At 44.3% G+C, this 24525-nt stretch overlaps 1 protein-coding gene across 4 annotated transcripts in view; it reads left to right on the top strand.

Annotated features, from left to right (window-relative positions):
- The window catches only part of LOC115147183 (trinucleotide repeat-containing gene 6C protein), a 58835-nt gene extending 35897 nt beyond the window's left edge, over positions 1-22938 (top strand). For 2 of the 4 annotated variants that reach the window (XM_029689253.1, XM_029689254.1), the window contains 15 exons: positions 191-400; positions 985-1232; positions 2923-2980; positions 3120-3265; positions 3568-3711; positions 7148-7285; positions 7452-7571; positions 8006-8089; positions 10947-11184; positions 11391-11555; positions 14096-14293; positions 14529-14678; positions 15853-16074; positions 16841-17054; positions 18486-18861. In XM_029689253.1, coding sequence (XP_029545113.1) covers positions 191-400; positions 985-1232; positions 2923-2980; positions 3120-3265; positions 3568-3711; positions 7148-7285; positions 7452-7571; positions 8006-8089; positions 10947-11184; positions 11391-11555; positions 14096-14293; positions 14529-14678; positions 15853-16074; positions 16841-17054; positions 18486-18861 — 2711 coding nt within the window. Of the gene's footprint in view, positions 1-190; positions 401-984; positions 1233-2922; positions 2981-3119; positions 3266-3567; positions 3712-7147; positions 7286-7451; positions 7572-8005; positions 8090-10946; positions 11185-11390; positions 11556-14095; positions 14294-14528; positions 14679-15030; positions 15389-15852; positions 16075-16840; positions 17055-18485 lie in introns of those variants that run through there. The other 2 variants (XM_029689252.1, XM_029689255.1) reach the window with 2 other exon arrangements.
- The last annotated feature ends 1587 nt before the right edge of the window (positions 22939-24525 follow it).

The following is a 24525-nucleotide window of genomic DNA, read 5'->3' as shown; positions in this document are numbered from 1 at the left end:
AGTTTTATGGTTACATTTTCATCAGTAATGGAACCAGTTAGTTGGCAGTAAAACTAGACTGCCAGACTGCAATTGCTAACAATATGTCAGATCACTGTTTGCTGGTCTTGTAAGTGAAATATACTTGCGATAAAGTGTTGCACACACAACTTTAAAGCATACATTATAAATATGTCCTCTCCTCTCCCAGGCTGGGGGGAGCTGCCTAGTGTCCAGCAGCCCAAGCCAGAGCCAGCGTGGGGGGAGCCCGCTGGCCCCTCTCCTGCAGTGGACAACGGCACCTCTGCCTGGGGCAAACCCCCTGGTGTTCCTGGAGGCTGGGGCGATGGGGGGCACGAGCCCAATGGACCCTACAGGAGGGGAAACAACGGACCCTCTGGACCTGCACCCTGCAAGCCAGGTTAGGACCACACGCCGTTGGTATACGAACATGGTCAACACTCACTCATCTGTAAACAACAACAAAAATAATACTCTGTGTTTGTATGCATCTGAATGTTTCTGTTTTTGCTTTTCTAGATGTCTTGAATAACATTGTCACTAGAGGTTTCCCTGGTTGCATGCTTTGATCAATTTGGCAATTCTTGTTTGTGTTTTTTAAATAATTGTTATACAAGAAGGCAAGCAAGAAATGGAGGGACTTGCGTGACAATACTGCCACCAAGTGGTTGCATTGCCAATTGCATGCAAAGGGGTTGCCCTTGATCTTTGCAAGCAGTCAAAACTCAAATCAAAGTGTATTGGTCCCATGCACATGGTACAGTTAAATTCTTGCTTGTCAACGTGCTATGGTTAGACTCCAAAGACTGCAGTATATTGGTTCAGCAGAAACACAGATACTAAGGTTAGCTTGAGACTATTGTTTGGCGCTGCAGTCAGATTTCAGTGAACTAGTTATATTACAAGAAGGCACTTAATAAATCATTTTTACTTAGTATTCAACTCTACAATATTCACATTTACCCTGCGCTGCTCCTCTTCCAGCCCTCAAATCTATGCAAGACGGTTGGGGAGGCGGGAGGGAGGAGGAGATGGGCATGTCTTCTGGCCAATGGGATGCTGACGCCGGAGAAATGTGGAACAGCCCCGCCTCCCAGGAGAGCAGCTCCTCCTGTAACTCGTGGGGCCAGCCACCCAAGAAGGGCCCGCCCAAGGGCAAGATGGGCAACCAGCCGGACGAAGCCTGGATCATGAACCGTCTCATCAAGCAGCTCACTGACATGGGCTTCCCGGTATGAATGTGATACATTTTGCAATGTCAGAATCAGACCTGGTTTCAAATACTATTTGATATATTTCAATTACTTTTGCTCCAGCCTCCTGGAAGAGGGGGGGTTACTGTTTTGTGATTATTTTGTCCATTAAGCCAGGCATGTTCAGTCAAGCACAGTATTTGAAATTATTTCAAATAGTTTCAGAATCCATGTATTTAAATGTATGTACAGATGAAGGAAGTTTACATACACTTAGGTTGGAGTCATTAAAACTCGTTTTTCAACCACTTCAACTGTATTGTTAAGAAACTATAGTTTTGGCAAGTCGGTTAGGAAATCTACTTTGTGCATGACACAAGTAATTTTCCAACAATTGTTTACAGACACATTATTTCACTTATAATTCACTGTATCACAATTGCAGTCAGTCAGAAGTTTACATACACTAAGTTGACTGTGCCTTTAAACAGCTTGGAAAATTCCAGAAAATGATGTCATGGCTTTAGAAGCTTCTGATAGGCTAATTGGCATCATTTGAGTCAGTTGGAGGTGTACCTGTGGATTTAGGCCTACCTTCAAACTCAGTGCCTCTTTGCTTGACATCCAGGGAAAATCAAAAGGAATCGGCCAAGTCCTCAGAAAAAAAGTCTGGTTCATCCTTGGGAGCAATTTCCAAACGCCGGAAGGTACCACGTTCATCTGTACAAACAATAGTACGCAAGTATAAACACCATGGGACCACGCAACCGTCATACTGCTCAGGAAGGAGACGCGTTCTGTCTCCTAGAGATGAACGTACTTTGGTGCGAAAAGTGCAAATCAATCCCAGAACAACAGCAAAGGACCTTGTGAAGACGCTGGAGGAAACGGGTACAAAAGTATCTATCCACAGTAAAACGAGTCCTATATCGACATAACCTGAAAGGCCACTCAGCAAGGAAGAAGCCACTGCTCCAAAACCGCCATAAAAAAGACACTACGGTTTGCAACTGCACATGGGGACAAAGATCGTACTTTTTGGAGAAATGTCCTCTGGTCTGATGAAACAAAAATAGAACTGTTTGGCCATAATGACAATTGTTATGTTTGGAGGAAAAAGGGGGAGGCTTGCAAGCCGAAGAACACCATCCCAACCGTGAAGCACGGGGGTGGCAGCATCATGTTGTGGTAGTACTTTGCTGCAGGAGGGACTGGTGCACTTCATAAAATAGATGACTTCATGAGGAAGGAAAATTACGTGGATATATTGAAGCAACATCTCAAGACATCCGTCAGGAAGTTAGTGGTCGCAAATGGGTCTTCCAAATGGATAATGACCAAAGCATATTTCCAAAGTTGTGGCAAAATGGCTTAAGGACAACAAAGTCAAGGTATTGGAATGGCCATCACAAAGCCTGACCTCAACCCTATAGAACATTTGTGGGCAGAACTGAAAAAGCGTGTGCGAGCAAGGAGGCCTACAAACCTGACTCAGTTACACCAGCTCTGTCAGGAGGAATGGGCCAAAATTCACCCAACTTATTGTGGGAAGCTTGTGGAAGGCTACCCAAAACGTTTGACCCAAGTTAAACAATTTAATGGCAATGCTACCAAATACTAATTGAGTGTATGTAAACTAACGACTTCAACTGTATCAAGCATGTAGTTAATGTGTTGTATAGTTGAGATTGTCACTGACTTGGTGTCTCGTGTTGTCATTGTGTTACAGAGGGATCCTGCTGAGGAGGCTCTGAAGAGCAACAACATGAACCTGGACCAGGCCATGAGTAGGTTTTCCCTCTGTGTGTGTGTGTGTGTGTGTGTGTGTGTGTGTGTGTGTGTGTGTGTGTGTGTGTGTGTGTGTGTGTGTGTGTGTGTCTGACTGTGTGTGTATTCCATATTTATCTGACCTTTCTCTTTCCCAAGGCGCTTTGTTGGAGAAGAAGACTGAACTGGACAAGCATGGCATGGGCATGTCAGACTACAACAACGGGATGAACAAGCCGTTGGGTTGCCGTCCCCAGGCCCTCTCCAAAGACCCCTCCTCGGACCGCAGCCCATTCCTAGACAAGGTACTATATGAATGCCACTAGCATTGTATCAGGAATCAACAGAAGTTCTGTCCATACAATAGAAAGACAGCTAGTGAAAGGCATGTCCATTGACGAAGGATTAAACCACACAAACACGTGCCAATGAAAAAGAATGGTGAAAATATAGAGGTCTTGTTTGAGTTTTTCAGTCCCACTTTTTCTTATTACCGGGGTTAGGATTATGAGAAGTTTACTGTACCCTTTGTAAAACATGCCATACAAAAAAAGTGATTAACTGAAATGATTTACTGACTGATCTTGTCTCCCCTCCCCGGTTCCAGGACGGTGGTCTGTCAGATGACGCCCCCCCCTCACCGTTTCTGCCTTCTCCCATCAGCCTGAAGCTCCCCCTGGTTAACAACCTGCAGCCTGGGCTGGCCCTGGGCTCCCCGGGGCTCAACATGCAAAACTTAAACAACAGACAGGTAAGGGGGGTGAAAGGCATGCGCTGCACCTGTAGAGGACAGGAGTCAGGATCAAAGTCTCGTAATGAGGTAGCCCTTCCTGCGATTTACTGTTAAGATGTTGGTTCGGATCCCGCTTGTGACACATACATACACACACATAGATTTAGCAAAAAAAGAAACGTCCTCTCACTGTCAACTGTGTTTATTTTCAGCAAACTTAACATGTGTAAATATTTGTATGAACATAACAAGATTCAACAACCGAGACATAAACTGAACAAGTTCCACAGACATGTGACTGACAGAAATGGGATAATGTGTTCCTGAACAAAGGGGGGGTCAAAAAAAGTAACAGTCAGTATCTGGTGTGGCCACCAGCTGCATTAAGTACTGCAGTGTATCTCCTCCTCATGGACTGCACCAGATTTGCCAGTTCTTGCTGAGATGATACCCCACTCTTCCACCAAGGCACCTGCAAGTTCCCAGACATTTCTGGGGGAAATGGTCCTAGCCCTCACCCTCCGATCCAACAGGTCCCAGACGTGTTCAATGGGATTGAGATCCGGGCTCTTCGCTGGCCATGGCAGAACACTGACATTCCTGTCTTGCAGGAATTCACGCACAGAACGAGCAGTATGGCTGGTGACATTGTCATGCTGGAGGGTCATGTCAGGATGAGCCTGCAGGAAGGGTACCACATGAGGGAGGAGGATGTCTTCCCTGTAATGCACAGCGCTGAGATTGCCTGCAATGACAACAAGCTCAGTCCGATGATGCTGTGACACACCACCCCAGACCATGACGGACCCTCCACCTCCAAATCGATCCCGCTCCAGAGTACAGGCCTCGGTGTAACGCTCATTCCTTCAACGATAAACGCGAATCCGACCATCACCCATGGTGAGACAAAACCGCAACTCGTCAGTGAAGAGCACTTTTTTTCCAGTACTGTCTGGTCCAGCGATGGTGGGTTTGTGCCCATAGGCAATGTTGTTGCCAGTGATGTCTGGTAGACCTGCCTTACAACATCCTATTGCAGACAGTCTGAGCACTGATGGAGGGATTGTGCATTCCTGGTGTAACTCGGGCAGTTGTTGTTGCCATCCTGTACCTGTCCCGCAGGTGTGATGTTCGGATGTACCGATCCTGTGCAGGTGTTACACGTGGTCTGCCACTGCGAGAACAATCAGCTGTCCGTCCTGTAGCGTTGTCTTAGGCGTCTCACAGTACGGACATTGCAATGTATTGCCCTGGCCACATCTGCAGTCCCCATGCCTCCTTGCAGCATGCCTAAGGCATGTTCACGCAGATGAGCATGGACCCTGGGCATCTTTCTTTTGGTGTTTTTCAGAGTCAGTAGAAAAGCCTCTTTAGTGTCCTAAGTTTTCATAACTGTGACCATAATTGCCTACCATCTGTAAGCTGTTAGTGTCTTAATGACCGTTCCACAGGTGCATGTTCATGAATTATTTATGGTTCATTGAACAAGCATGGGAAACAGTGTTTAACTTCTCTAGGATAGGTGGGACGGTAGCGTCCCACCTGACCAACATCCATTGAAAGTGCAGGGCGCCAAATTCAAACTACAGAATTGTAAATATTTAACAATCTTGAAAATACACATGCAATATGTCAAAATAAAGCTTAACTTCTTGTTAATCCAGCCAAGGTGTCAGGTTTCAAAAAGGCTGTACGGCAAAAGCACACCATGCGATTATCTGAGGACAGCGCCCAGCACACAAATGCATAACAATAATTTTCAACCAGGCAGGTGGCGACACGAAAGTCAGAAATAGCGATATAAAAAATGCCTTACCTTTTGATCTTCTTCTGTTGGCACTCCAATAGGTCCTATTTACATCACAAGTGGTCCTTTTGTTCGATAATGTTCTTTTTTACATCCATAAAAACTCAGTTTAGCTGGTGCGCATCAGTCAATAATCCTCTGTTTCCCTCCGTCAAAATGCATACAAAATGAATCCCAAACGTTACTAATAAACTTTTCCAAACAAGTCAAACAACATTTACAATCATTCCTTAGGTATCCTATTACGCAAATAAACGATACAATTTAAGACGGAGAATCGTTATTGTCTTTACTGGAGATAAACAACAAGGAACGCGCTTTCTTCCACACGCTTGGAAACACTAAAGCCAAAAGGGGAGCCACCTAGAAAAACTACAATTTCCTGGTAATTTTTCTAAAAACCAGCCTGAAACTCTTTCTAAAGACTGTTGACATCTAGTGGAAGCAATTTGGGAGGACTTGGGCTTATAATTAAAGTTCTAGCCATTGAAAACAGTGGTAAGCAGATTTTTTTTTGGGGGGGGTGGTTTGTCCTCGGGGTTTTGCCTGTCATATCAGTTCTGTTTTACTCACAGACAATTTTAACAGTTTTAGAAACTTTGGAGTGTTTTCTATCTAAATCTACCAATTATATGCATATCCTAGCTTCTGGGCCTGAGAAACAGGCAGTTTACTTTGGGTGCGCTTTTCATCCGGATGTGAAAATACTGCCACCTATCCCAATGAAGTTAAACCCTTTACCTTGAAGATCTGTGAAGTTATTTGGATTTTTACGAATTATCTTTGAAAGACAGGGTCCTGAAAAGGGCCGTTTCCTTTTTTGCTGAGTTTAGATATACACTAACACCCACAAACACATTTACTGTATACAGTAGCACCCACACACACATTATGCTTACATGACTCACACACACACACGCGAACCCATTGCCAGGAGCTGGAGAATAGAGGGGCCTCAAGAGAAAACACTTTGGATGTAGTTGAGAATTCCATTCAGCTTGCCACCACTCTGTCTCAAGTGTCGTTACGTCAGTAACCTTGCATGGAGAGCCCATTGATATTGAATAGAAAATAAGAGTCCTTGAAAGCCCAACAAAGCATTGTAACTCTGTCATAACAGTATTGAATTGAACAACTTCTTGCCTGACACTGAACAAAATTCTCTTTACCTGACCTGTGTCCCATTTTCCTTTATTGGCATATTGCGGGAGGCATTTAAAGAGCACTATCATTTAATCACGATCACCATTTAATCCAACTGAATGCACTCCAAATGTGTCAGTTTCTCCAGTATTGGTAAGTGGTTCGATAAGGTAGACCTTAGGTTTTCAACTGTTTTCTTTCAAATGGACCCTGGATGATTTGGAAAGTGGTGGAGAAATAAGCTGATCACTACAGTAGTGTCTTTGTTTGTGGTTTCTCTGAGACTGTGAGCAAATACCAGAGTTGTGTATTGAGGGACATCCTATTCATCGGCTGTCTGTAGGGAATGAGTGGATTGCGTGATTGCCATGTCAACTCTTATTGACATTTAGTCATTTCCTCTCTCGTGTGTGTGTGTGTGTGTGTGTGTGTGTGTGTGTGTGTGTGTGTGTGTGTGTGTGTGTGTGTGTGTGTGTGTGTGTGTGTGTGTGTGTGTGTGTGTAGATGCAGAGTGGAATGTTGGGCAGTAGTGGAGCAGCACTATCCCGGGCCATGCAGCAGCCTCCTCAGCCGCCAGTGCCGCCTCTCGGCTCCTCCCAGCCTAGTCTACGCGCTCAAGTGCCTCAGTTTCTCACCCCTCAGGTACTCACACACACTATATCTCAGCCAAGTTTCTCTCCGCACACACACCACCTCATTTTCTGTCCCCCAGGCTCTCCTCATAACTCCTTTACTCTGTTTGAAGATATTTTGAGGTGTTCTGACCAACTCTCATCTCCTCTCTCTATCACCTTGTCCTCCCCTCCAGGTTCAAGCACAGCTCTTGCAGTTTGCTGCAAAAAACATTGGTCTGAACCCTGCACTTTTAACCTCACCAATAAACCCTCAACAAATGACCCTGTTGTACCAACTTCAGCAACTGCAAATGGTGAGTGAAAGCCAAAGGCCCCTGACTGCATTAGAAACAGGGTTCGTACTAACCGAACCAGACAGGATGGGCCGGTCTGCATTCGAAACAGGGTTCGTACTAACCGAACCTTGGCAGGATGGGCCGGTCTGCATTAGAAACAGGGTTCGTACTAATCGAACCAGACAGGATGTGCCGGTCTGCATTCGAAACAGGGTTCGTACTAATCGAACCAGGCAGGATGGGCCGGTCTGCATTAGAAACAGGGTTCGTACTAACCGAACCAGACAGGATGGGCTATTCTTATTGTATTTTTGTATGGACACCCTTAGGGGTACCCCACAGTCTTTTGGATAAGATGATGACCCTTTCTCTCTTTGTCTCCCTCTCTCGCGTTGCCTCTCTTTCCATCTCTCTTTCTCTCGCGCTCGCACTCTCTGTGTGTGTGTTTCTAGGCGTACCAGCGTTTACAAATCCAGCAGCAGATGATGCAAGCTCAGCGCAACGTCTCCGGTCCCATCAGACAACAAGAGCAGCAAGTAAGAGGCCCCTGTTTCAACCCCAATACATTCTCGTCTCTGTGTGTGACCCTCTGGCTCATTCCATTTGATTTCAATCACTTTTTGACCGCACTCCTTTTGATTTTGAACTAAACTTTCCATACATATTTGCCCATGGTACAAGTGGTCAGAAAGTGAGAAGATGGAGGTGCTCAAAGTTGACCCATTTTGCATACCCCACCCTACCTACATCCATGTCTTCATCACTGGAGAAGATAAACCGTTGAGTTTGATATCATTTAAACGCTTACAAACTATTTTATAATTTCTTGAAAAAATGTAAAGTATACAAAAAAATTGATCTAAAACTGCATGAACTCCGATTTTTTTTTTTTTTTTGTTGCATTTCCGAATATGTTGTAGCTTTGACCCTATTTGACGTCATCTGAGGTTTTTGCTGTGCCCGCAATCGATTGAGAGACAGCATGCTCTTGGGTGTGTGTAATTTCAATCATAGAAACAGAATGGACATATCCCTTCAAACCGGTGCAATTTAGCTGGTACATCATTGACATTTGAATTGAAACGTTTACTACGACAAAGATGGCCGCTGGTCCACCCACCGTCGAATGTGAACATAAATGTCTGTTCTATTATTTGTTTTATTTCAATAGGTTTCCTATGGAAGACTAACAGTATAATGTAAAACTGACATTCCCATTCAAGTCAACATTCTGATGTGTGGACCTCCAACCATGTTTGTGCTACCATTTTGAAAGTTGCCATGTCAAATGTATTCCCATTTTAGAACATCCACGCTGTGTTGAAGAGCATGGCGTCTCAACCAATGGCAGGGCACAACTCAAACAACCAAAGATTATCTCAAATAGGGTCTAAGTTACAACATATGCAATCACTTTACACGTTTTGATCATTGCCATAAAGTAAAAAATGACGATTAAAAAAAAAATCTATAATACCGTAGCTATGTGCTATACATTGTATTGTGTGTGAGTGTTGAAATAGACCGGATATGGTTACTGAAAGTTGCAGGAGAAATGTGTTTGACAAAAGCATTTCCGGTTTCTCAAACGTGTTATTTCTCTAGACTGTATGGAGAAGTAGTTACGGAAGTCGGTTGTTTGTGTTGTTGGTTCCTTTTTTTTTCTTGCAAATGTGGAACTTGTTTAAAATAATCTGTGATAAGACACTAAAGCAGGGGGTTCCCGAATGCTTTTGGCACACGACCCCGTTTTGATATCTGAAAATTCTCATGACCCCAAAGATGTGGTTAACAGCCAATGTTTACTTTTTTAATTGGGGCTATGGCAGTCAATTGCAAAACATTCTAACCGTATTTCTGATTGGTATTCTCAACTCGCCATCACATACTTTTTAATGTGGGGCTGTGAGAGTCAATTACAAATTTGTCTGACGTCATTGATCTTATCTCACCACCACTAATGATATGGGTGTACTTGATACATGTCTCGTCTGAGCTTCTCAAAGTCAAGGGGCGTGGTCCACAGTGCGCACCTCATCGATCCAGGTTGGATGTGACAGGAGAGATATTTGTTTTTTAATGCAGACGAGAGCGCTGAATGGGCGTGCTATGAATTCTAATGCTCGGAGGGAGACGACACTGTATTCCTTTTTGTCAGGAACCAAAACTCCTCAATAGTGACCTGTGAATGCGTTGTCTGCAACATACGGTCACATCACAGCTCCATCAGCTGTTCCTTTCCACTTACCGATATGTCAACTGAGCCAGGATCACAAACGGATTTGGCTGATTTGGTCACTCATCTGTATCATTTATTTTTGTATTGACATGATTGCGTTCAGTTTCCCAAATATGTCTGTTACATAGGCAAGGAGACACGTTTTTATTTTCATCAAAGTCTGTTTTTACGTCCATTGCAAATGACAATTCCTCTTAATTCAAAAAAATCTTTCCAACACTCCCCCTCGATAACCACCAAGCCTCGGTGTGAAATGGAACATTGTCATGCTCTGATCCCATATCGCCACACAGTTTTGTGAACAGGCGCGCGCGATGTATTTTACAATCGAAGTTACCTGCTGCATATCAGAGGTCTGCGCTCGCCTCTTTTGCCGCCAGTTGCTTTCGGTGTACCTATTATAACTCAGTGGGTGTATCATACAATGCGTCCATATGGTAGAGGGAGACTCATTCATAAGAGTGGAATCAGTTTTTCGTCAATATAGCCACGCTTAACATCACTCGTGCTGTTTCATGCTCGGGAATCGTGAGACAGAACTATATGTCGGGAATAGCATCCCCTGACAAAATGCATCTCGGCCCTCACGGATAACGTCCATTTGGAGAGAATAAGGTGGGGAGTTTGAGTCTTTGTCAGTTTCCTGTTGATTGCTAGCTATAGCATCAATTCAGTGTTATCTGACAAAGGTATTGATGTGATTTTTCTGTGCCTCTGCTTCCCCACACATTGTTTTCACCATATCGATTGCGGTCGGTAACATCAGTCTCTGCTATAGTGTGGTTTCTTATACATTTACCGTGAGAATGATTGCAATGGTCAAGTGCGGCCTTTTCCCACGACCTAAAGGCGCTCTGGTTGAATTTATACTTTTAGATTTTGAATAATTTAGATTTAGATTTTTAAGGTTAAACACATTTACAATGATTTTGAGAGACAAACCTGACCCCATTTTCATAGACCCCTAGTTTGGGAACCGCTGCACTAAAGGCAGTCTTCCCACCAGATAAAGTGACTGTTGATGAGGTGCTGATTGTAGGAGTCATGCCACGGTCTGTTAGACTTGGTCATTGTAACCTTATGCCCCCACACTCTTTCTCTCTCCTTTGTCCCCCTCTTTCTCTCTTACTCGCTCTCTCGCCCCCCTCCCCCAGGTTGCACGTACAATCAATAACATGCAGCAGCAGATCCAACAGCACCAGCGTCAGCTGTACCAGGCCCTGCTGATGAAGCAGCAGCCCCCCGGCTCTCACTCCTCCTCCGGCCTGCACCCCGGCCAAGGCAAATCAGCCCTGGACTCGTTCCCAGGCCACCCCCAGGCTCCGGGCCTCTCCGACCTGCACACCAAAGAGCCGCATTCTTCTCCCAACTCCTACAGCCCATTCCCCCTCTGTGAGTCCAGCACACAGGTCCTACACGCACACTGTCACTCACACACGCACTCCTTCAGCCCCTACGCTCTCGCTACATCTCTCACAAACAAGCTGTTTGTATAACTAGTAAGCCTTATGTACGTCAGTATAAGTCCCTGCAATGTCCTACTTTATCTCTGGTTTGTGTTGAGCTGTGTATTCAATATTAGATTTTTTTTTTCTCAGCTGGACTCAATCCAAACATGAATGTAAACTGCATGGAGGTGGGGGGCCTGTCCATGAAGGAGCCTCCCCAGCCCCAGTCCCGTCTGTCCCAGTGGACCCACCCCAACGCCATGGACAGCCTCTCTGGAAACTCCTCCCACATGGAGGCCAACCTCAATAAGCACGGTAGGAGGAACACTAGGAACTGTATGACAAAGTCCCATTCAATTCTGTTTCTCCCTCAAGGGGCAATAAATATACACGCTGTCAAATAAGAAATCAATCTATTAGTCTTCTCGATAGCAAAATTGGGTTTGCTGCTCACTTAGTCGCTTTCTTCTAAGAAATAGTGACTTTCAGTTGACTCGCTCTGAATAACATTAAAGTATTTCACACCGACTCTCTCAGCCTACACAGACATTCTCTGGGTTTCTGTCACTCACAACAGACACGTTAACACTGGAAATATAACGTGTGAGCCACAAACACCACATCCCCTAACCTCTCCCACTGTAGCGTGAGCATCAAGCTGCTCTTCTACCCTTCTTATAGTAATCAACTTGCACCAGTAAACAGGCGTCTTTACTCGAATGCTTTTGTATGTTTCCACACATCTCAGTGATGAAACGGTGTGGGAAATCTCAACTGGAAGTATTTAGTATGAAATCAATTGTTTATCTCTTTAGTGTCTGACATTTTAAAATGACTATTTAAATCCATATCTATTTCTCAAATGATGTCTCGTGTTGGTATTCATCTGGATGTATCCTTGCGACCCAGTGTTCCTTTTGCCCTCCATACTCCACTAAGAGCAACACTGACAACCACTCTTACTTTGTCATGTTTTTAAGCCTCTGATTGTAATTTATGTATTTTTGTACGCCAGTGGCTGAGACATCTATATACAGTACCAGTCAAAAGTTAGGACACACCTACTCATTCAAGGGTTTTTCTTTATTTTTACTATTTTCCGCATTATAGAATAATAGTGAAGACAAACTATGAAATAACACATGGAATCATGTAGTAACCAAAAACGTGTTAAACAAATCAAAAATATGTTATTGTATTTGAGATTCTTCAAAGAAGCCACCCTTTGCCTTGATGACAACTTTGCACACGCTTGGCATTCTCTCAACCAGCTTCCCCTGGAATGCTATTCCAACAGTCTTGAAGGAGTTCCCACATATGCTGAGCACCAGAGGGGGAAAAAATTTAGACCACCTTTACTCCACACACAGAGATGCATACAAAGCTCTCCCCTGCCCTCCATTTGGCAAATCTGACCATAATTCTATCCTTCTGCTTACAAGCAAAAACTAAAGCAGGAAGTACCAGTGACTCGCTCAATATGGATGTGGTCAGATGAAGCGGATGCTACGCTATAGGACTGTTTTGCTAGCACAGACTGGAATATGTTCCGGAATACATCCAATGGCATTGAGGAGTATACCTCCAAAGTCATCGGCAAGTGCATCGACTACGTCGTCCCCACAGTGACCGTATTTACATATCCCAACCAGAAGCCATGGATTACAGGCAACAGATGAGCTAAATATATTTTATGCTCCCATTGAGGCAAGTAACACTGAAGTATGCATGAGAGCACCAGATGTTCGGTAGCCGATGTGAGCAAGACTTTTAAACGGGTCATATTCACAAAAATGCAGGGCCAGACGGATTACCAGGACGCGTACTCAAAGCATGAGCGGACCAACTGGCAAGTGTCTTCACTGACATTTTCAACCTCTCCCTGACTGAGTCTGTAATACCTACATGTTTCAAGCAGACCACCATAGTCCCTGTGCCCATGGAAGCGAAGGTAACCTGCCTAAATGATTACCGCCCCGTGGCACTCACGTCAGTAGCCATGAAGTGCTTTGAAAGGCTGGTCATGGCTCACATCTACAGCATCCTCCTGGAGACCCTAGCCCCCTCCAGTTTGCATACCGCCCCAACAGATCCACAGATGATGCAATCTCAATCACACTCCACACTGCCCTTTCACACCTAGACAAAAGGAACACCTATGTGAGAATGCTGTTCATTGACTACAGCTCAGCGTTCAACACCATAGTGCCCACGAAGCTCATCACTAAGCTAAGGACCCTGGGACTAAACACCTCCCTCTGCAACTGGATCCTGGACTTCCTGACGGGCTGCCCCCAGGTGGTAAGGGTAGGCAACAACACATCTGCCACGCTGATCCTCAACACAGTCCCCTCCTGTACTCCCTGATCACCCACGATTGCCTGGCCAGACACAACTCCAACACCGTCATTAAGTTTGCTGACGACACCACAGTGGTAGGCCTGATCACCCGACAACAATGAGACAGCCTATAGGGAGGAGGTCAGAGACCTGGCAGTGTGGTGCTAGGACAACAACCTCTCCCTCAATGTGAGCAAGACAAAGGAAGACTACAGGAAAAGGCGGGCTGAACAGGCTCACATTAACATCGTCAGGGCTGTAGTGGAGCGGGTCGAGTTTCAAGTTCCTGAAACGCTTTAAGAACGCAAATGAACTTTTAACAAGGAACACCTGTTAATTGAAATGCATTCCAGGTGACTACCTCATGAAGCTGGTTGAGAGAATTATTCTACAATGTAGAAAATAGTAAAAATAAAGAAACCCATTAATGAGTAGACGTGTCAACTTCTGACTGGTACTGTATGTATTTTAAATGTCAAATAAATAAATTCATGAATTCCTTTTACTTTTCCTAGGTGCCATTTCTGCTGTTTCTAATCTGGGCCCCCCTGGAAAGCCCCCCCACATGGATGACTCCTACAGCCCCTACAGTATGATGGGTGGGTCTGAGTCCCCCACCTCCCCCCTGGTTCCCCCTGACAGCTGGGGCCAGGGACCGGGAAAGAGCCCTAAGGACCAGATCACCAACGGAACAAATATCAACTGGCCCCCAGGTTGGTAGAGAAGACCGACATTCCTAACTCCCTTTCAATCAGATCAAACTTTATTTCACACGTGATCCTGACACATTTTACTGATGGAGGACAAAGAAAAGAGATTTAAAAGTCTTCTAAACTGTTTTGATTTTAGAAAGATAAACACATTTAAATTGTTCCCCACAACATGTGAGTTTTTAAATGTTTAATAACCAATGTACTGACTGTATTGTCCTCCATGTTGTCGTCTCAGAGTTCTGTCCAGGCGTGCCCTGGAAGGGCCTGCAGAACATTGACCCTGAGAATGACCCCAACATGACCCCAGGAAGTGTTCCCAGCGGCCCCACCATCAACACCAACATCCAGGACGTCAACCGCTACCTGCTCCGGGACCGCAGCGGAGGTGAGGAGGGGGTCTATCAGGGAGACGGGGTCTGGAGTTAGTTGGCTTTGTTAAGATGCCCGGATCGTCAAATAGACTGTATACATTCATTAACAGGGCAGGTCTCTGCTGTTGATTCTCACAGGTGTTAACTTGTATTACTGTATTGACATTTCACTGTGTTGACAACTTTAAGCTTATATCCTATTCCTTTCCATGACACTGAAGGGGTTACAGTACTACCTCACTTGTTGTGACCGTGCCACCCGGTAGCACAGGCCCTATTGTATTTATACACTTTCTTTAAATCAAGTTGTACATGTTTCTTTCCCCACCCCCCCCTCTGTCCATAACAATGGGCCACCACGGCTAGGCTCCTCCCCTCCTTCACCGCCTCAGAACGGTGCTCTGCCCCCCTCCACGGACTGGCCAGTCAGTGGCTGCTACACTAGCTCTTTCAGTCTGTCCTCCCCGGATGAGGAGAGTGCAGGTACAGACCACAGCCCCCCCCTTCCAGCCTCCTATGTGGACATGCTGACCCCTTGACCCATGGTCCCCATGCTTGACCCCCCTCCTTTCCCCTAATTACCACCATAGCAACACACCTTTATCCTATTGTTTGTGTGTGGTCTGTGTTTGTTGAGTGTTACGGTAGATAGGTCCTTCCTTTGCCTAATTTAATCCTACTACCAACTACCCAGTGCTGGTGTATCAAGTGCTCCACAATGTGATTGCGTTGTACTCCTCATGGAATTAAAAGTTTGAGTGTTTGAATCAAGAAATACTTTGAATGTTGTGGCCCTAGACCCCTTTTCATAAGCATGTGTTGACGTGACATTTTTGTTGCCGCTAAGCAACCCACTGAGAATTGCTATGAATACTTGAAAAATGTCCCCTTTTTAAATGTCTGAGTGACCCGCATTCTGTTTTTACATTCATGTTTCCTGTAGTCCTCAATGCCATCTCCGATATGAAACATATAAACCCATGAAGCCGAGGTTTATTGTTGATGAAGAAGTGTTCATGTGGGGCTTCTTTTTAAAACTTTGCATCTGCCCAAAGTTAGATGTCTAAGAATCTTTCTAATAGCAGATAATAGGCCTACATAAATTACCTCAATCTGTCATAGAACAAAGGCTTCCACAGAGGGTCTCCATCTCTACAACAGTATCTCATAGGTTCCCCTCTCTCTCAGGTAAACTATCTGACATGAAGTCCACCTGGTCCCCGGGGCCCATCTCCCACCCCTCCCAGGCCTCTCTGTCCCACGAGCTGTGGAAGGTCCCCCAGGGGCCCCGCAACAACACAGCCCCCTCCAGGCCACCTCCGGGCCTAACCAACCCCGCCAAGCCCTCTTCCACCTGGGGAGGAAACTCCCTGGGCCTGGCCCAAGGCTGGAGCAGCTCATACACCTCAGGTGAGATGCCACAGTACAACTCCTCAGCCTGAAATATAGACCGGGGGAGTTACTCTGTAAGACGACTGGAAAGACTTAAACCTGGTAATTTACCTAGTAGAGGAAAATCAATGAATGCTGTGATCAGGGGTTTGGAGTTAGTCGTTTTTGAGATTTGATTTTTTTAAAGTCAATTCATGGCTTGATGCTCATTGAAAACCATTGAATCTGGAATTGAGCTGACCCTAGATGTTTTGACTACACTGCCTTGTGCTTTGTCAACACCCTACCCTAACATAATGTTTTTGACACATTTACCTAAAGAAGCATAGTGTCGAACACCACATAGGCGTGTAATGTTCCTAGGTGTGTTCGTTGTAGAGTGTGATTCTCCCCCACTATGTTTTGAGCTCCTCTCCCCTCGTCACTCACTGTAGTAAGGTGGAGCAATACACACCCCGCTGTGGTTAGAGGCCCTTGTCAAACTGAAGTCTTGCAGCTTACCAGATAAGACAAAGGACTTTTGTCATGGCTTCAAAGAGAACCTAAACTGTGTGACCTTATTTTGACATGAGTTCTAAGGTCACACTGAGGTAAAAGTGCTTACATGAGACAATGCAAATATGTCGTTTTTCAAAAAAGAACATCCATAGACAAAACAATGGACAACATGCATACAAATATGTTGTCATCTATAGAAGACAAGTTATTGACCAAAAATGATTGCTTTATATTTTGTGTGGTCCTGAATATTGACTGATCATGTTGTCTTCTCTGTTTCTCTCAGAGGGCACAACCTGGAGCACAGACAGCTCCAACAGGACCAGTAGCTGGCTGGTACTGAGGAACCTCACCCCCCAGATAGACGGCTCCACCCTGCGGACGCTGTGCATGCAGCACGGCCCTCTCATCACATTCCACCTCTTCCTGACCCAGGGAAACGCTGTGGTTCGATACAGCTCCAAGGAGGAGGCTGCCAAGGCACAGAAGTCCCTGCACATGTAAGACTCCCGAACTTGAAGGGGAAAAAACAATCTGGTTTTTGTGTCGTCATGATGATGTGGCCGGTGACTCGTTTGCTTCTTGAAAGTCCAATAGCGTATGAACTTGACTGCTGACATGAAAAAGCATTGTGGGACTGTGTCAGTGGACTAATGAAAAAAAATACCAAAAGATGGTTTTGGAGTGGGTTTTCTCTTTTATCCATACTCTATGCTTTTCAGGGTAGTAATTATTTCAGTCTGACCTTAACTTCTCTGGGATATAGCGTCCCACCTCGACAACAGCCAGTGAAAATGCAGGGCGCCAAATTCAAAACAACAGGAATCTCATAATTAAAATTCCTCAAACATACAAGTATTATACACCATTTTAAAGATAAACTTCTTCTTAATCCAACCACAGTGTCTGATTTCAAAAAGGCTTTATTGCAAAAGCAAACCATGCTATTATCTGAGGACAGCACCCCATCAAACAAACACAGACAATCAGAATTCAATCCACCAGGCACAACACAAAAGTCAGAAATAACATATAATGCATGCCTTACCTTTGAAGATCTTCTGTTGGCACTCCAGTATGTCCCATAAACATCACAAATGGTCCTTTTTGTTCGATTAATTCCGTCGTTATGTATCCAAAATGTCCATTTATTTGGCGCGTTTGACCCAGAAAAACACTGGTTCCAACTCGTGCCACATGACTACAAAATACCTCATAGGTTACCTGTAATCTTTGTCCAAACATTTCAAACAACTTTAGGTATTTTTTTACATAAATAATTGATACAATTTAAGACAGGATAAACAGCGTTCAATACCGGAGGAAAACAATGTGGAGCGTGCTTTCTGGTCACGCGCCTCTATCAAACAGTACATTTCACTCGAGCCTCGTTCTGGACAGCCTTACTTCTTCATTACACAAAGGAAAAACATCAACCAATTTCTAAAGACTGTTGACATCCAGTGGAAGCGATAGGAACGGCAAGCAACTGCCTTAGAAATCTAGGTTCCCAAAGAAAACTAATTGAAAAGAGAGTGACCTCATTGTTTTCCTGGTTGGTTTGTCCTTGGGGTTTCGTCTGCCAAATAAGTTCTGTTATACTCAGACATCATTCAAACAGTTTTAGAAACTTCAGAGTGTTTTCTATCCAAATCTACCAATTATATGAATATCCTATCTGGGCCTGAGTAACAGGCAGTTTAATTTGGGCCCGCTTTTCATCCGGACGTGAAAATACTGCCCCCATTCCCAAAGAAGTTAAACAAAACACGAAATATTGTCTCAACTTCTAGGCTATATACTTCTCACAGACAAAATACCAAAGCCTATAAAGAAATACTTGTACTGTACTTCACCACATGTAAGAAAATACATGTTGATACTATAACACCTGTAAGTATGTGATGTATAACTGAGACCTGTCCTCTTAGGTGTGTGCTGGGGAACACCACCATCCTGGCAGAGTTCGCCGGGGAGGAGGAGGTGAACCGCTACTTTGCACAAGGCCAGCAGCAGCAGCAGCTCCCGCCCACCACCAGCTGGCAGCCCAACCCCGGCACCAATCAGACGCGCATGGGCGGAGGCTCGCAGCAGCACGCCATTGGCCATCACTGGAGCAGCGGCGGTAGCGGCCTGGGGGGAGGAGCCAAGACCGGCGGAGGCGGAGACCTGCTGTGGGGGGGCGTGCCCCAGTACTCCAGCCTGTGGGGTCCCCCTAGTGGCGATGATTGTCGCGGCGTCATCGGGAGCCCCAACACCATCAACACGCTGTTGCCAGGCGACCTGCTGAGTGGAGAGTCCATGTAGGACAACACACTAACGAACCAACCATGAGGATGGATGTTTCAACGCTGGAACAGACAGTGGAAAAATAATAATAAATACACAAAAAAATGACAATGAACAGGAACAAAACCAAGCAAATCATGTGGCGATAATCAGTATCAACGGAACTGTGAATCGTGTACCGGAAGGCTGGGGCCGACGACACAAGACTGCTGACCCCACGCCCTTCGGTTTTTACGTGTTTTTTTTTCTCTTCTTTTAAGTTGACTTTTTAAAAGGGGATTTTGTTTTTAGTATTTGATAAATGTTGGAAGCAAACAGAAATTAAATGCCGAAAAGACTCAATGAAGAGTGAACCATTAAGTGTTTAAATTTTCCATGAATATCGCACATTCTGTGTGAAGTGTTTTTTAGGAGAAGCAATCGAAGAAGCTGCCATTTTGAATCTTTCCTTTGCCCACGAAACTCCAAATTGATTACAGAAATACCATTCCCAGCATGACCGTGGCCAATGATTTGGCTCAAAGACCTTTTACTTATGTTATTGTTTTGTTTCCAAGCACTAATATTAGCCTTAAGTGCTCTACTGCGGCCCAGGTCCTCCTTCAATCTCAAGCCTTTTTCATTGTTTTGAAACTGAAGAAAAATAGTGTGAGTTTGAAAGCTTGCACAGTTCCCATCTCTGAGCCAGTGAATGGAACAGAACAAGTGTGATCAACCAAGGTCATATTCACTAGGAACGAAACGGAAGCAAGCGGACTGAAACTGAGGGACTACCTGAACTTTGTCCAATAAGAAATGCTTGTTTTCGCATGCTGTTGCAAAACGTTTTGCCACGTGTGCACCTAATGAATATGACCCCCAAGTCACTCGGCAGTATGAGGCCTGTCAACACTGACCCAACCAATCATCAGTTAAAACCTTTTTCCGTTTTTTGGTCTTTCATTTGTTCTTAAAGGGATTTACACTGCTGTTTTTGTTCTTTTTGTATATCAGGCGCATTTTTATATCTAGCGCAACATAAGCTGAGAGATTATTACACATCGACCGACCTAGCTGCGTCTGTTTTATGTGTGTTCTTGAGTATATGTCTGATGGAACCTAATCATTCACGTCTGGGAGTTCAGATTACCACTGCTCAGAAGAACTACGACTTCAGCTATACTCACCTAACGGGACTTACAGGTGCTTCTTGTCAATTATTAACATTATTAGTCGGTTCCGTTGTTGACCCTCTCGTCCCCATTATGGTCCACCAGTTTCTGGAAACGACGACAAAAAAAACCCGCTTCAACTTGATGTGACAGTTACATTGTGCAATATATACGCCACAGACCCTTCTTCCGTCCACGCTCAAGTCGAAATAGGAACTGGTTACTTTACATTTTTCGTTCTTGATTTTTGTTGTCGTTGATCAAAGCAAAGAACTTAAGAACTCCAGAAACTTTACCTTTTATAATTTTTGATTCCCACCAGGCCACCCCCTTGACCCCCCCCCCCCATGAAAAACTGTTGCGTTAACTCTTGCCGGAGAGGAGGAGCGAGGATGGTGTTACTATTATAACTGTGTGTTCAGAAACTGTCTCTGCAGCCCTGAAACTCCTCATGCGTACACATTGAACTGGGGTACATGAGAAGGCACCATCAGAAAGCCCTTCCTCTCCACGTTGCCACAGCCACACCGAACAGACTGAATCCAGATGGGGGAGTCACTGGAGGGGCGCTGGAGATCTGGCACAATACCAAATAAGAGGGGTTTATCCTAATGCAGTAGATCTACTACGAGTGTTCCTGGTATTTGGTACGGTACTCAAATGTAAAAGATAGACTAGGTAACCTTTTTGTCTATTTCAAAGGGTTTTATCATAGCACTTATGAAGAGAGCTAAACGCTTCAACTTGCAAACCAATAAATCAGAAAAATGGAGCAGCAACTTTGAAAACTGAAAAAAGACAAAATAACTCTTGCTCTTTTTTTGTACTGTATCTATACTTGGAAATAACCTCTGGCATTTGTTTGTTCCTCTTTGGTCCAAGGACTTGTATGAACTTTGAAATGGTAGCAGGATGAAGAAGGAAAAAAAGGAAGTCTACTTTTATCTGACAAAAAAAAAAGTCTGCGGTGTTTTTTTTTTTTCTAAAGACATTTTCTTTTAACTATATCAAAGTGAATATCACTGTTACTCCAAAATGTTTAGCCTTTTTCTTGTCTGGAGACGCTAGACATGCAATGTTACCTGTCTCCGGCCAACGGTCGGTCGGAGTGGGGAGGGGACGGTCACGGTCCACTGAGTGCCTCTCTGCTGTGGTGCCCATGGCGATGGTCGCTAGGCAAGGCTACGCCCACAGCAGCATTTCCTCCTGGGCTGGCACCAAGCTCTCCCATTGGACACCCTCAGCCCGGCAGGAAACCACGCTCCCTCCAAGACTGGCCAATCAGCACGGAGCTAGCTAGCTAACGACTGCGCCAGCAGCACTCGACCTCGTCTCAACCAACCCTCTCCATTTCCCCTAATCTTCTTTCACACAAAGATCACTTTAGCTGGAAGTCAAGAGACAGTCAAATTTCTGGAATTTTGCCAGTGTTTGATGAATTTTATTTAGTTTTTGTTTGACGTTATGTATTTTTGTTATTTTTGTCTACATGCAGTGGTCTTTTCAAGATGGCTGCTTGAAACTAGCCCTTTTCACTGTTCATATGCAGAAACACTTTGGTCAGAGGTGCCTCTGTATGTACATCCTGTGTATTGAATGCAAACGAGGATCAATACTACAGCCCGTCATTGATTGTCTATTATTAGTTAGTATCTTAACTGATTGATTGATCATTGCTTTGTTTTGGGCAGTATTCTGTAGTACTTCCAGGTAGTATCTCAAGACGTAAGTTAGACCAATAGGGTGTCTCAGATGGGTGAGTGTGTCCTGCCTGACCCAAGCTGCTCCACCTGGGTTCCACCAGGGCTGTCCCCTCTCGCCCCCTCACACAGCTGCTACGCTACACCCTCCAGTCCCCTCCAAAGCAACCAACCTAGACCACGGCCATGGCCCTCCCCTTGACCAGACAAAAACAGCGACTCGGTTCTGTTTCTATGCAAAAGACTAGAGGCTGCGGGCCCTTTACAGCCAACGTGCTAATCCTGCCTTAAAGGTTGAGCACCGACTCACAGAGCTAGACCCAACAACCTCCTGCTGTATGCACCCTTCAGCACTTCGAATATGTCTGCTCCTGGTCCTTATAGCTGGGTTTAAACCACAACACTGTCGTATTCCCAACTTCCACCCTCCCTCTATGGGGAGTTAGTACCACTGGAGTGGAGGTATAGTAGGTCTCTCTTTACTGTGCTGAAGACTGATCTCCTGTCAGCTTGATCTCAGGGTAGGAGACGACGTTAAAAGATGCAGCTCTCTCTGTATGCATGTCCTTTTGCTGTAGTGTAAGAGAGCCAAGTTCTACACTAACTAATGGCAAGCTGTGCAGTAGTACTATAGACTTGTTTTGGCTGGAGAATTGTTTTTGGGAACGGGATAGTAATGGATTCCCTTCCCAACTATAGGCCTACTGTAATGTTACAATGTAGAGGCCCATTCTGCATGTAAGATGCCAATGTTATCCTATGTGCCAATACAATAAAATATATATAGATCTCGAAAACTAGCCCATGTTATACGATCTGGAGAAAGAGCTCTTCTCTTCCCAGGATGGAGGATCTTTGATAACCTTTGTGATGGAGGATCTTTGATAACCTTTGTGATGGAGGATCTTTGATAACCTTTGTGATTGAGGCAGGGGGGCAGGAGGGATCAAACAGATGGGTGGGGGCAACACACCTCATCCTGAACTACTGAGATAATATGGCCGGGTCTCAAATGGCACCCTGTTCACTATGTAGTGCATTATATAGGGACATAGGGTGCCATTTGTGGGGAATGCCCCGTTGTTGAGGATAAAATCTTTACTGAGTTTGGGGGATCCAAGTATCCTACGGTGCACAGTCAGTTTGATGTTGGGTAATCCTGGGTACATATTTTTTTAAACCAAAAATGAAATTCTTGCATTTTAACGTCATTTTAATATGAAGTTTGACACAAAATCTAAAAATAAAAAAAATAAAAAAATAAAAACGGACTAAAATAAATAAAAGATCTATAATATGTTAACTAAAGCTCTGCACTTCTAACTGAAATGTCTCCAGTCCAGCAACCTCTAACTTCTACCATCCAGGGAGTCAGAATGGAGGCTGGGGAGCCTTTTTGTGGATGCTGTATTTATCCTATTTGTTAGTGTTTCCGCTCAAAGCGGACCCACAACTGTATATTTCCACAGACCCAGATGGCTTCGGGCCCACTGTATCAGCCCAGGTCGCTCGCCTCACTGTGTCTGCGGTGGGCAACGAGAGGGAGCACATTTCAAAAGGTACAAAGTCTTTAAAAAAAAAAATGGGATAAGGCTACCTTTTTGGGACTCTGTTCGGCGTCCTGCAGCACACTAGCAAAAATCACTATTGCCTGTTTCTGTAACTGCCTTGATCCAAGCTCAGAGAGACCAATTAGCCGGGTGGGGGCCTCCAAACGTTCGCTCGGTGTGTGAGCACCAGCACTGAGGGGCACGCCGTGCTCTCTACTGCTTAACTATAGATATATACGGATATGTACGTACGGTGTGTGGTAGGTAGCACATCAACAGACACCTTGGATCTCAATCTCTGAAACCTTTTTATTCCTTTTAAAAGGTCTGGGTTCAATACAAACTGAAGATGAGCAATATGTATTCCCCCCGCAAATAAGTGATACGAAGGAAATGGAATGGGGTTAGGGGTTAAACTGGTACTTGATGGATCATGAGTAATGTCTTTCCTACCTGGAGTTGGATATGCATGTTCTGGATTTATGAACATATTACAGTAAGTACCTTGAAGTACTTGTACTGTATGTGAATTTGTCTAAACAACCCAACCTGAAATCACCTGTTTTTTAAATGCATACTTTCCCAGTAGAGAAAAATATCATTAAACATATCAACACAAAAATATAAACACAAATACTTGAATCAAGGAGCGCCAATAACGTAATGTGAAGTCTTTTGTAAAAAAACAAGAAAGAAAAAAACAAGAAAAAAAAAAAACTATTTGACTAGTACACTTCCAAGCTTTTTGAGGTCATCAATTTAAAAATATATAAAAAATAAATAAATAAAAAAAGATTGGAGAAAAAAAGTGCAAAAATCATTTGGTTGTGTTCTTGAAAGTCAAATGTATGTGTGCAAACAACTGTGTGCTTGGCAGGCTTAGGACTGCTGTCATGTTCCATTCAGTATGTTGTGTATTGACATTGTTGTCTGTTCTTTTATTCAGTTTATTTTTTGCTTGTCAAAACTATATTCTGATAGACATTGTTATCTTCTAACATTGCACTGAGTGTCTTCTACCCCTCACTCAGCTAATCGTAGACAAATGAGGGGAGAGGGTGACAATTCATGTGTAAATGTTTACTCAAGGACTTAATGGAAAAAAAGTTTTTGTTTTATCTGTAAACTGTTTATCTACCTTTAGTGGCTTTTATTGTGGAATAATCCAAAATAAGGATTATCATTGAGTATTGCACCATTTTGTTCTGATTACATACAAATGTAATGAAAAAAAATGATCTAAGAATTGTGGCCATAGATAGTAGGACTAGTAATCCCTAT

This window comes from Salmo trutta, chromosome 14 (assembly GCF_901001165.1).
Source record: "Salmo trutta chromosome 14, fSalTru1.1, whole genome shotgun sequence".
NCBI lineage: Eukaryota > Metazoa > Chordata > Actinopteri > Salmoniformes > Salmonidae > Salmo > Salmo trutta.
Note: the sequence above shows the minus strand (reverse complement) of the source record. Positions and strands in the feature narration are given on the sequence as shown.